This window comes from Triticum aestivum, chromosome 3B, assembly GCF_018294505.1.
Source record: "Triticum aestivum cultivar Chinese Spring chromosome 3B, IWGSC CS RefSeq v2.1, whole genome shotgun sequence".
Taxonomy (NCBI): domain Eukaryota; kingdom Viridiplantae; phylum Streptophyta; class Magnoliopsida; order Poales; family Poaceae; genus Triticum; species Triticum aestivum.
Genome location: NC_057801.1, coordinates 812,822,249 through 812,835,924, shown reverse-complemented (window position 1 = coordinate 812,835,924; position 13,676 = coordinate 812,822,249). Strand labels below are relative to the sequence as shown.

Below are 13,676 nucleotides of genomic sequence, written 5' to 3'. Positions count from 1 at the left end.
ATCAAACTAATTCTTTCTTAATGCCACCCGCAGATGTACCCAGCCTAATTACCACCGTCAGATTAGCCCCACTAAATAAAATCTAATGGTTATCTATATCTATACTTACTATTAAACAATCAAACTAATTCTTTCTTAATGCCACCTGCAGATGTACCCAGCCTAATTACCACCGTCAGATTAGCCCCACTAAATAAAATCTAATGGTTACAGTTAGTCTAATCCCAAGCTATGTGTGCAATTAGCAATTTACTAGGGCTGAACGCACTCCACCGGCGGAGGAATATTCCACGCCGCGTCCGCGTACAACGCTTCGTCAACGCAAAAGGGCTCTCCATATCGCAGCCACCGCGTCGCCTCCATGAGTCTCGGGGGAGAACCCTAGCCGCCACTCCTTCCCTCCCCTACCTCCTCCATGTCTCACCGCCGCCGCCGGAGTGCGCTCCTGGGCGAAGCTAGGGCCAACTCCTCCATGTGTCTCGGGAGAGAAACCTAGCCACCACCCCTTCCATCCCCTAACTCCTCCATGTCTCGCCGCCGCCGCCGGAGGGCGCGCCGGAGTGAAGCTAGGGCCAGCCCCAAGGAGGTCAACGACGGGGCACCTGGTTCCGGTCGGCTTGGCGCGGGCGCGCGGCGAATGCTTGCTGCAACAGCGCTGAGGCACGGACTGTGTTGCCCAGGAGCGTGGCCGACGCCAGTTGCTGGCTTACCTGCCTTGCTTCCGCCGGATGCGGGCTCTCTCCACTCCTCATGCATCCGCCATGTCGGCCCAAGCAGACGACGAAGTCCAGCCCTGGCCAACAAGCTGTTCGTCACACGCCCATGGTAATATAGTGAAGCTTCCTCTCTTCAATCAACATTTTTTTCTGTTCATCGAATTTCCAAGGAGTCATTTGTATTCCCAATTGTAATATGTGGGAGAAGGAATTGAAGAACAATACATCAGCTAATCTCTGTGAATTTCATATTATATGACGACAGATGCATTGATTTTTAGATGAAAGTGAGAACTAATCCAACTTAAAGATGCAAATTACAAGATAGCAAGACATCTACTACTTGATGTAGATATGGACAGTATTATAGGATGGACAATGCAAATCCATGGCTGGACTTGTGCGTCCAAGCGATATAGGATTTCCCACAAAAAATTGACTGGAATAAACTTTTGGTTCGCTGAACTTTTGAGACCTAACTTCTGAATTTATAGTTTGGTAAAATAGAAGAAATGAACTTTTGGCTTGCTGAATTTGGTGTTTCTTTTTGCAGTATGATGATTTCAGAAGTATGGTCAAATGGAAGGCTGAAGGAAGATTTTTGAAATGGCAAAGTCATCAGCAAGGACATGAGAGAAGGGGTAATAAACATTCTTCTATGTGTTACCATCTGCTATTATATTTCACTATTCTTTTTGCAACATGATGATTTCAGAAGTACAATCTTTCATCTTGTTTGTTTTGCTCTGGAGATGTATGAAAATTGGACATATATATGCAGGTCTGACTTGTTTCTTCATAGGGGACAAAGATGCCCTCTTCATAGTGGTCAGGGACAAAACTGCCAGCTTGCCATATCTGAGTTTTAACTATCTCTTTTGTTTTGTGCCTTCACTGTTATTGCGTTTGTCAGATACTCACATATCTTATTTCTTAAAGGCTCTAAAGTTTTGTTTTGGATATGCGCATTTCATATTAGTCAAGACATGCATCGGCCTCTGATCCTTACTTTAGAAGCTTTAGTAATTAGCTCTATTTTATACGACTGGCAACATATCAATATTCTTCTCCTTTAGCTATATATAGTCAGGATTCACAAGAAAGGAGAAGAGGCTATTGATGGAATCATTTTTTGGTTTTAGTCTTGTTTCCTGATATTCGGTAGCATTATAATTAGAAATTTGTGAGTGAGTTTGCCTGCATCTTTATATTAGGAAGTTCTCTACATGCAATGGATACAGATTGTGAGGGTCACTGTTTTTAGCTGAGAATGATTCACTATTTGAAACTTTTTATATAGGACATGATAATAGCATGTTGGTTAGGGTAAAAATATCTTTTCTGATCCCGATTTGGTTCAGTTAACATCTCATTGTAATCACTTCCTTCAATATTTCTAGCCTCAATACCATCAGTCAACTACGTCACGTGCACCTTCTGACTGAGCAGATGAACTATCCACTGCCCTGGATGTTGTGCTGTCCTCCAGTCCCGCTCTGCTACTTCTGACCAAGCACATCAAACCAAGACTGATTGCTCTATCAAACCAAGACTATATTCTGCATTAGTTTTCTTATATTTGCGGAGTGTGCAAATGACTTTCTTCTTATCTTTACTCATTAATAATAATAGTGAGGTCAAACTCGGTCATACGACTGTCACTGTAGGTGCCTTCTCTGGATCAATATTTGAGTTATCCATTGGATCAATATTTGAGTGTGCAAATGATTGCTCTGTGTTTTGAGTTATCCATTGGATCAATATTTTTTCTGAATTTTATGATGCTCATTTTCAAAATGATATTTGTACTATGTTTGAATTTTGATGCAAGTTTTAACATGTCAATGGGATCACGATGGCTTGATTTTTTCCACCAAATTATTATAGATGTGATTACCTACAGATCTTGTTTGCACTTGATTCTATCTAGCGGCTCACATATGTTAGTGTTGTGTAGATAGCTAGCAATTGATACCCAATATCTCATATATACCAAAAAAGAAAAATTGTTGTAAATAAGTAGTTCACTACCATGTGCAAACAAGATTTTTGAGACACATGATCTTCATATTGTTTCTATTTCAAGGTCGGCAGCTTCCCTCATCTTGGTTCTTATTTTAGGTTCAAGCTGACTGAGTAGTATTTGTGATCCAAATGACTGGTTTCAGGTATCAACTTGACATATGTATGTAGCCCTCTCCATTTCCTCATTCTCTGATTCTTTGGGTCATTTTAGAACTTCTGATGGGTTAATTTATTTGCAGTACAGTGTTGATGCTGCTCTAGGACACCTCCCACATTAGTTCTCCATTGCAATTGTTCACCCAACGGACAAGACAGACGTCTCAGTGCTTGCCCACCATTATTTGACCTGATACAGTCACCCATAAGATCAGTAAATCAGTATGCCCCAACTTATGTTTTTTCCAACTTCATTATTTTGGATTATCAGTTGTCCTTACTGCTATCAATCCATGGCAAGAAGTAATGCAACTAAACTACTTCTCTGAGTTTGGTGGGCAGTAATGTAATAGGATTATTGCCGCATAGTTAATTATTTGATGAATATTGTGTTTATGGTTAGATAATTCTCTCACGGGTTATTTGAATATTGTGTTTATGTATCTCATCAAGCAAGTACTTGTTCTGATATGCCATCCATATATTTTAAGTTAGTTCTTTTAGTTGGACTGATAATTTGGTACTGCAGACAAAGCACGTAATAACTGGGTATATTGAAAAGCATTTTTTAAAGGCATACGGTGATTGACTTCATGTTAGCTGTAAAATAACCTTTCACTATCATGATGTCATCAGTTTACAAAGTGTGCAACCTGCTTTGCTGATGTCCGGGTTTTTGTATGCTACTATGTTATTATCTACCTTGGTGATGAGGCAGGGAAGGTAAGTCGGGCTAACCTGTTTGCCGGAGCAAGAATAATGACCAAGTTTTTCATTAAAGTTTGAGGGGGCAAGTGGGGCTGACCTGTTGGCCAGAACAAAAATAATGACCAAGTTTTTCATTAATGTTTGAGGGGCGTATGGTCTTGGTGCTGCTCAAACTCGGCCATACGACTGTCACTGTAGGTGCTTCTCTGAGTCATTGTCATCTTCTTCGCCACTGTAACCATCTGGGTTTTCTTCTCTGCTCCTGCATATGTGTCATGTTCTAGAAATGGAGAGGAAGTTAGAGAAGTTAGCAATCATTGATAATAATAATGTGATGTAGAAATGCATGTTAGCTACATAAGTGTACCCTGCAAGGAATTATTTTACAATAGAAATGCATATATTGTGGATTGATGACTAAAGAAGTTTGCAGGCACATCCCTGATAATACAACAGAGCCTTCAATCTTGAGAGTTAAGAATTCTTCCGCTGTTGCTTTGGAAATGAATGTCATATCTGAATGCTTGCTTCATTTAGGTGTATAAATCAATATTGTTTCTATTAACAGATTTGTATAAATGGATCTTAATTATATACATAATTTAAAATGGATGTACGGTAGTAGCATATGTTCGGGTTGAGGGTACTAATTATAACAAACAATATCCTTTTTCACATATGATTGTAATATTAGTTGAGACGTGCGTTGCACGTGCACATTTACTAGTGAAGGGAAGAGACCGTACTATGGTAATAATTAATTTAGCACGAGCATCAACCAATTGATTAAGGTAACGTACATCATTTTCACTGCCACCCAGTATCTACAAAACACTTATTCCTTGCCCTTATGCGGAGACGAGCACAAGCAAGAAAGCCATCACGGCGGCGGTCAGCCGCGCCGCGGCCGCGTCGGGGGCCATAGACTCGGCGGCGGTGGTGTTGGTGGTGACCGCCGTGGCGCGCGACTCGGCGACTACTTGCACGGTGAAGTTGCAGGGTGGCCGTGACACGTCCTTGTCGGTGACGACGGCGAGGCCCTGGAAGTCGCACGCCAATGGCACCTGCCCCTGCGCCTGGTAGTAGGCGTTGAACGCGTAGGAGGCGTTCCCGGCGGCGTCCAGCGCGCCGCAGCTGCAGGCGTAGCCGAGGGGCGTGCAGTCGGCGCGCGAGCACGCGTAGGCCACGTTCTCCGCGACGGCGGTCGCGTTGGTGGAAGCGTTGGGGTTGAGCACGCACCACCGCCGCGGCAGGTACTGCACGCCCCTGGCCCCCGCCGGCATGGCCGGCCGCCCGTTGCCGCGGAGGTCCAGCGGGAACTTTGGGCGGCCGTCGAAGGTGAAGATGCCCCAGTGGCGCTCGAAGTTGCCGGGGGCCACGCTCTTGGCGTCCTCGTCCATGAGCCCGAAGAGGTAGACATCGATGCTGGCGCGCGGCCGCAGGGGCGTGCCCTGCCGCGCCGCGAGCCGCTTGAGCAGCCCGTTGTAGAACCTCTCGGCGTAGGGCACCGTGGCGTGCTTGTCGCCGTCCGTGGGCCAGCCGACCTCGCCGATCACCACCGGCATGCTCCCGAACCCGATCTTGTCGAGCGCGGAGACGAGGGTGTCGAAGTTGGCGTCGAACACGTTGGTGTAGTTGACGCCGTTGTCGATCACGGGCGTGGGAGGCGCGCCGTCGAAGAAGGCGTAGTCGATGGGGAAGTTGTCGTTGCCGTAGAGGCTGAGGAACGGGTAGATGTTGACGCTGAAGGGCGCGCCGCTGTGGTTGAGGAATTTGACCATGTCGGTGATGATGGCGGCGACGTCGTCGCGGAACTTCCCCGCCGACGGGACGGGGTTGCTGGCCGGAGAGTCGTAGACGTCGGCGTTCACGGGGACAGTCGCCTTGATGGCCGACCCATGGCCGGCCTCGTCGAGCGCGCGCTGGATGTTCTTGAGCGCCGGCACGGTGACGTTGTCGTAGGTGCCGTTGTACGCCGTCAGGAACGGCTCGTTCCCGATCGCCACGAATCTGATGGATCAAGAACAGATCAGTTGCGAGAAAGACGGATGAAAACGACGAAGTAAGTAACTGCAAGCCTCGCACGTACTTGATGTTGACTCCGCCATGGTAGTCGTACTTAGTGACGTTCATCTTGACCCATTCCTTGGCGCGCCGGTAGTCGGCGGCCACGGCGGCGAGCATGTCGTTGGGCACGGCGATCATGGTCTCGATGCCGGTCCCGGCGAGCCCCATCATGGTGGCCTCGTCGGCGTCGAAGATCTTCACCTTTTTGAACCCGTTGTCCTTGAGCAGCCGGGCCATCACCTTGGGCGGCAGCCGGCGCGTGGCCAAGGTGCCCCAGTTCACGCCGAGCCCCTCCACCGGCGCCCCCGCCACCGCGGCCGCCAGCACCACCGCCACCACCGCAGCGCAGCACGCCATTGCTCTGCCCGGTGGAGATGGCCAAGAAATTAAAACGCCGCGCGCGCTTAATAGAGGAACGAAACCAACCGAGACGCGACGCGTGCCGCGTGTACGTGCCTCCAAAATAAATTGGAGAACTTTTCCAGCGACCGATCTATGGCTGGTGGGTTGAACAACCGCAACTTTTTGGAGCTCTATCGGCCGGCCGGCCTGCCGGACGGGCTGCTATGGCCCGGGAAAAGCAAATGGGGAGCGGCGACGCCGGGACAATCAATGGCGTCGCCAGCCACGTACCACGGCGTGGAGGTAACCACCAGCCGTCTGGATCGGGAGAGGTGGCGGTTAGTTTGTCCTCTATAAATCGGACGTGGGAACGAACGACCCCAACTCAACCGAAGAGGCCGCGGGGGAAGTGGGAGCTGCGAGAAATATATCTCGCTCAACACGAGATGGAAAGCACGTACGTCTCGACTGAAGGATTTCCTACGCGCTGCGGGGCTCGACCAGCCCATATTCATACTTCGCTGGTTCATTGTTTGCTTCGGTTTTCCTTTTAGAGAAAAGACATCGGCTGACCCCAAGAAGAGACTCGAACCTAGCCCGACTTTGATTTACGGTAATGATAACTCCGGAACGTTCGGGGGTTAAGCATGGCAACCCGAACGATTTGGATGGCAAGTTTAGTTTGCGTGAGATTAGGGAAACATGGCAATTTTCTAACAAAAAAAATGAAAAAGGACAAAGTTGCCATCCCCTATGAAATAAAGTTGCCATCCCATATGAACTAAAGTTGCCATGTAAACACATTCGGAACGAAATGCTCAAAATCCGAACGTTCGGGAGTTATTGAATTCCTTGATTTAACACCTTTTAGAGAAAAGACATCAGCTGACCCAAGAAGAGACTCGAACCTAGCCCGACTTTGATTTAACAAAGCCTTGAGTTAACCAGTATTACATCGATCAACCATGTTAGTTAGGAAGAATGAGATTGCACGAATCGATAATCATTGATCGTGTGCATGGTGCACATGTATAGGTACAGCGTGGACCGGCCTCTATTTGTCTCCCAAGATATACAAACATAAGGGGGGAGAGAGAGAGATACAAGGTATAAATACAGACCCTAGTCCTATACATATGCAGTGTACAACGTACACTCAACCCCCCCCCCCCCCCCCGCGCAGTCGAAGCGTCGCCGGAGACACAGAGACTGGACCAAAACTCCTCAAAGACTGAGGTCGGTAGTCCCTTAGTCATGACATCGGCAAACTGCTGTGTGGTAGGAACGTGTAGAACACGAACCTTCCCGAGAGCCACCTGCTCGCGAACGAAGTGAATGTCGATCTCAATATGCTTCGTATGGCGATGGTGGATGGGGTTAGCGGAGAGGTAGACGGCGGAGACGTCGTCACAGTAGATGATCATGGCCTTGGGAACCACACAAAGCAACTCCTGAAGAAGCTGACGGAGCCAAGAGCACTCAGCAACGGCGTTAGCCACTACCCGATACTCCGCCTCGGCACTCGACCGAGAGGCCGTGGGTCGTCGTTTAGACGACCACGATATCAGTGAGGGCCCGAGGTAGACACAATAGCCTCACGTAGAGCGACGCGTGTCCGGGCAGCCAGCCCAATCAGCGTCGGAGTAGGCGACCATGTCTATGGAGGAGGAGGCCGTCAGGGTGAGTCCCATGGTCATAGTGTCGCGTATATACCGAAGAATACGCTTCACAAGAGTCTAATGAGAATCACGCGGGGAGTGCATGTGGAGGCACACCTGCTGGACTGCATACTACAAGTCAGGCCGAGTGAGGGTGAGATACTGCAGGGCGCCGACGATGGAGCGGTAGAACGCCGTATCCGGAGCAGGAGAACCCTCCAAGGCAGAAACCTTCGCCTTGGTGTCAACAGGCGTGTACGCGGTTTTGCAATTAAGCATACCCGTGCGCTCAAGAAGCTCATGAGCGTACTTCTGCTGGTGCAGAAAGAACCCGTCGTCACGTCGGACGACCTCGATGCCAAAGAAGTAGTGCAGCGCTCCCAGATCCTTGAGGGCAAACTCGTCACGAAGACGAGCCGTGAGCTGCTGAAGAAGCTCGGACGAGGATGCAGTCAGGATAATGTCGTCCATATAGAGTAGCAGGTATGCAGTAGCAGTGCCCTGATGATAGACGAACAGTGATGCGTCGGAGCGGGTTGTGTGAAAACCAAGTTGTTGTAAGAACCCAGCCATCCGCTGGTACCACGCCCTGGGGGCCTGCTTCAGTCCATAAAGGGACCGAGAGAGCAGGCAGACATTATCGGGATGCTTGGCGTCGACGAAACCAGTCGGCTGCTCGCAGAAGACCCATTCTGTGAGGTGGTCGTGCAAGAAAGCGTTGGAGACATCCAACTGGTGCACAGGCCAGGCACGGGAGACCGCTAGCTGAAGCACCGTACGAATCGTGCACAGTTTAACAACCGGTGCGGAGGTGCCGGTGAAGTCCACTCCGGCGCGCTGGCGGAAGCCGCGCACCACCCAGCAAGCCTTGTAGCGCTCGAGAGAACCGTCCGGGTTGGTCTTATGGCGAAACACCCATTTGCCACCGATGACGTTGGCGTGAGGGGGTCGCGGCACAAGATTCCACGTGCGGTTGCGCTGCAACGCATCAAACTCCTCGCGCATCACGGCGAGCCAATGTGGATCACGGAGGTCAGCGCGTGCGGACGAGGGTATGGGCGACGGTGGAGAGGATGATGTCGACACCACGCTGAAAGTGCAACATTGCACTAAAGTATTTTTGACATTGATGACAACTTCATTTGTGTTTCTAACCACATGCTCTAAGTGTTAACAGCCCTGATTAAGCTAAAAGTGAAGCATGGATGGTTATTTCCTCTCTTATTGTAAAAAGGGGAAGCGGTGCGCTCAAGAAGAGAAGAGTGCCTTAAAGTTTTCTTATTTCTTGAGTCCTTAGGGCATCCGCACTATTAAGAGGGGGTGCATCATAAAAACATCCGGGGAATCAACTTACCTTCTCACATTGATCTAAAAATCCTAGTGCCAAGTTTCTGTTCAGGCCGGAACTTCCGGGACGGCCGAAACTTCCGGGGACCGGAATGTCCGGGAAGGGTCCGGGAAGCTTCCGAGGTACCCAGAGAAACTGCACTTTTGTGCAACCTCTCTGTGTAGCCCGGAACCTCGCCGGACCCTGACCGGAACTTCCATAGCCCGGAACTTCCAGGGCGGCCGGAAGTTCCGGGCTCCGGAATTTCCGTCCCCGGTTTCTGCAGCTTCCGGGGTACTACTGAGTGGTGCAAACTCTCTGTGTAGCCCAGAACCTGGCCGGAACTTCCGTCTGTGTCCGGAACTTCCGGGCTACGCAGAAATCTACCTCCAATGGCCAGATTTCATCCCCACCTATAAATAGTCGTCTTCTTCCTCACGAAGGACTTGACGACTCCATTTCTCTCACCTCCATTTTCAGACCTCGATTTCTTGGAGATCTCCCTTCCTAGCCAACCAAAGTTCTTGATCTTTTGGGAAGCGAAGGAGAAGTTCTTGATCTACACATTCACCAAAGCGAAAGTTGATTCCCCCCTTGTTTTTGTGGTGCTTCTTGTTACTCTTGGAGGTTGGAGACTCCTAGGCGGTAGGAGTGCTCCGGCGAGGAATCGACCATTGTGATTTCCCCCGGAAAGTTTGTGAGGGTTTGGAGACCACCCCAAGGTCTACCACTAGTGGTTGAGAAACGCCTTCGTGGTGTTGTCTCAAGGAGAGAATAGGGTGAGTGAGGGAGTCCTGGACTAGGGGGTGTCCGGATAGCCGAACTATCGTCATCGGCCGGACTCCAAGACTATGAAGATACAAGATTGAAGACTTCATCCCGTGTCCGGATGGGACTTTCCTTGGCGTGGAAGGCAAGCTTGGCGATACGGATATGTAGATCTCCTACCATTGTAACCGACTCTGTGTAACCCTAGCCCTCTCCGGTGTCTATATAAATCGGATGGCTTTAGTCCATAGGACGAACAACAATCATACCATAGGCTAGCTTCTAGGGTTTAGCCTCTTTGATCTCGTGGTAGGTCCACTCTTGTAACACACATCATCAATATTAATCAAGCAGGACATAGGGTTTTACCTCCATCAAGAGGGCCCGAACCTGGGTAAAACATCGTGTCCCTTGTCTCCTATTACCATCCTCCTAGATGCACAGTTCGGGACCCCCTACCCGAGATCCGCCGGTTTTGACACCGACATTGGTGCTTTCATTGAGAGTTCCTCTGTGTCGTTACCGATAGGCTCGATGGCTTCTTCGACCATCATCAACGACGTAGTCCCGGGTGAGACCTTTCTCCCCGGACAGATCTTCGTATTCGGCGGCTTTGCACTGCGGGCCAATTCGCTTGGCCGTCTGGAGCAGATCGAAAGCTACGCCCCTGGCCGTCAGGTCAGATTTGGAAGTTTGAACTTCACAGCTGACATCTGCGGGGACTTGATCCTCGGTGGATTCGAGCCACAGCCGGGCGTGCCGCACTGTCACGGCGAGCATGATTTAGCTCCGCAGCTGGACATTACCCTGGAGGCCGCACTCGAACCCGCTCCGATCTTCAATTCGGAGACGGCTGCGCAGATCGAGGACGGATGGCTAGACACCGCCTCGGGGGCTGCAACCTCTACGGTGATAGAGCCGAATACTGATCTTGTCCCTCATAAAGCTCGTGACTCCGAGTTGCCGGACTCCTCGCCGAACTCCGAACCTCCCGCGCCCCCTCCAATCGAATCCGATTGGGCGCCGATCATGGAGTTCACCGCAGCGGACATCTTTCAACACTCACCTTTCGACGACATCTTGAGTTTGCTAAAGTATCTCTCGTTATCAAGAGAGCCCTGGCCGGACTGTGGTCAGGACGGTTGGGATGCGGACGACGAAGAAATTCAAAGCCCACCCACCACCCACTTGGTAGCCGCTGTCGACGATCTAACCGACATGCTAGACTACGACTCCGAAGACATCGACGGTATGGACGACGATGCCGGAGACGACCAAGAACCAGCGCCCACCGGGCACTGGAAAGCCACCTCATCATATGACATATACATGGTGGATATCCCAAAGGATGGGAATGACGAAGGAACAGCGGAGGATGACCCCTCCAAGAAACAGCCCAAGCGTCGGCGGTAGCGGCGCCGCTCTAAATCCCGCCACAGCAAGAATGAAGATTCCGACACCGAAGATAATAATACACCGGACAGTGCCGAAGACAACCCACTCCAGCAAGATCCAGCGCAGGAGGACGGAGACGCCAGCCCTCATGAGAGAGCGGCAGAAGAAGAGGTAGAGGATTATATGCCTCCCTCCGGAAACGAGGCAAGCCTCGACGACGATGAATCCGTCGTGCCTGAGGATCCGGTCAAACAAGAGCGTTTTAAACACAGGCTTATGGCCATGGCGAACAGCCTCAAGAAAAAGCAGCAACAGCTTAGAGCTGATCAAGATCTGCTAGCCGACAGATGGACTGAAGTCCTCGCGGCCGAAGAGCATGAGCTCGAACGCCCCTCCAAAAGCTACCCTAAATGCAAACTGCTCCCCCGATTAGAGGAGGAAGTGTATGAACCCGCATCACCAGGAGACAATACGGCTGACCGACCACCCCGTGGTCGCAACAGAGAGGCCTCTAGGCCCTTCACTAGACCCGTACCCCGGCATCACTCGAAAAGCACAAGGCCACAGGGGAACACTCCGGACTTGTGAGATATATTGGAGGATAAGTCAAGACAATCAAGATCGATCTATGGATCGCGTGGGCGCCCCACGGTACGTGACGACAACCATCGCGCCGGACACAGTAAGTCCGGCCGGGCCGAACAAAACAGACAAAGCTCCTTTGAGCTCCGTGGTGATATCGCCCAATACAGAGGCGCCGCACACCCACTATGCTTCACAGATGAAGTAATGGATCATCAAATCCCCGAAGGGTTTAAACCCGTGAATATCGAATCTTACGATGGCACAACAGACCCCGCGGTTTGGATCGAAGACTATCTTCTTCACATCCACATGGCCCGCGGTGACGATCTTCACGCCATCAAATATCTCCCCCTCAAGCTTAAAGGACCAGCCCGACATTGGCTTAACAGCTTGCCAGCAGAGTCAATTGGGAGTTGGGAAGACCTGGAAGCCGCATTCCTCGATAACTTCCAAGGCACGTATGTGCGACCACCAGATGCTGATGACCTAAGCCACATAATTCAGTAGCCAGACGAATCGGCCAGACAATTCTGGACACGGTTCTTAACCAAGAAAAACCAAATCGTCGACTGTCCAGATGCGGAGGCCCTCGCGGCCTTCAAGCATAACATCCGCGACGAGTGGCTTGCCCGGCACCTGGGACAGGAAAAGCCGAAATCCATGGCAGCCCTCACATCACTCATGACCCGCTTCTGCGCGGGTGAGGACAGCTGGCTAGCACGCAGCAAAAACCTCAGCAAAAATTCTGGCAGTCCGGATTTCAAGGACCAAAATGGCAGGTCGCGTCGTAACAAAAACAAGCGCCGCATCAACGGCGACAATAGTGAGGATACGGCGGTCAATGCCGGATTCAGAGGCTCTAAACCCGGTCAGCGGAAAAAGACATTCAAAAGAACTACTCCGGGTCCGTCCAATTTGGACCGAATACTCGACCGCTCGTGCCAGATACACGACACCCCCGAAAAACCAGCCAACCACACCAACAGGGATTGTTGGGTATTCAAGCAGGCGGGCAAGTTAATTGCCGAAAACAATGACAAGGGGCTGCATAGCGATGACGAGGAAGAGACCCGACCGCCGAACAATAGAGGACAGAAGGGTTTCCCCCCACAGGTGCGGACGGTGAACATGATATACGCAACGCACATACCCAAAAGGGAGCGGAAGCATGCACTCAGGGATGTATACGCGATGGAGCCAGTTGCCCCGAAGTTCAATCCATGGTCCTCCTGCCCGATCACTTTTGACCGAAGGGACCACCCCACCAGCATCCGCCACGGCGGATTCGCCACATTGGTCCTAGACCCAATCGTCAACAGATTTCACCTCACCAGAGTCCTGATGGACAGCGGCAGCAGCCTGAACCTGCTTTATCAGGATACAGTGCGCAAAATGGGCATAGACCCCTCAAGGATTAAACCTACCAAGACGACCTTTAAAGGCGTCATACCAGGTGTAGAAGCCAATTGTACAGGCTCAGTTACACTGGAAGTGGTCTTCGGATCCCCGGATAACTTCCGGAGCGAGGAGTTAATCTTCGACATAGTTCCGTTCCGCAGCGGCTATCATGCCCTGCTCGGATGTACCGCGTTTGCAAAGTTCAACGCGGTGCCGCACTATGCATACCTCAAGCTCAAGATGCCAGGCCCTCGAGGAGTCATCACGGTCAACAGAAACACTGAACATTCTCTCCGAACGGAGGAACATACAGCGGCTCTCGCGGCAGAAGTACAATGCAGCCTCTTAAGGCAATTCTCGAGTCGGCCGTTAAGCGGCCGAACACAGCTAAGCGCGCCCGGAGTAACCTACAACAAGACCACCTGGCACGATCCGAGCACGCGTAGCAGTGCGGCCCCAATCCCAGCCCCTGTAAAACGTCAAAACAGGTCCTTCGCGTACACCATTACGCCCTGAAGATACCATGGGCAT

At 50.8% G+C, this 13,676-nt stretch overlaps 1 protein-coding gene and 1 long non-coding RNA gene across 2 annotated transcripts; one reads left to right on the top strand and one right to left on the bottom strand.

Annotated features, from left to right (window-relative positions):
* Positions 1-344: 344 nt before the first annotated feature.
* On the top strand, positions 345-3,494 carry LOC123072602 (uncharacterized). Its single transcript, XR_006435276.1, has 3 exons — positions 345-825; positions 1,270-1,357; positions 1,498-3,494. It is a non-coding gene; the product is annotated as an uncharacterized lncRNA (long non-coding RNA).
* An 846-nt stretch (positions 3,495-4,340) lies between these two features.
* LOC123072601 (glucan endo-1,3-beta-glucosidase 8) lies at positions 4,341-6,390 on the bottom strand. The gene is made up of 2 exons (XM_044496183.1): positions 5,695-6,390; positions 4,341-5,615 (listed from the first exon to the last, which is right to left on the bottom strand). Exons 1-2 carry the CDS (start codon positions 6,027-6,029, stop codon positions 4,454-4,456), a joined length of 1,497 nt encoding a protein of 498 aa, XP_044352118.1. The 5' UTR covers positions 6,030-6,390; the 3' UTR covers positions 4,341-4,453.
* Positions 6,391-13,676: the final 7,286 nt, after the last annotated feature.

Bases quoted from the DNA above. Each gene is read 5' to 3' on its own strand.
- LOC123072601 (XM_044496183.1), bottom strand. From the start codon at position 6,029: ATGGCGTGCTGCGCTGCGGTGGTGGCGGTGGTGCTGGCGGCCGCGGTG. The intron at 5,616-5,694 runs GTACGTGCGAGG...TTGATCCATCAG, and splicing joins CATGGCGGAGTCAACATCAA to ATTCGTGGCGATCGGGAACG.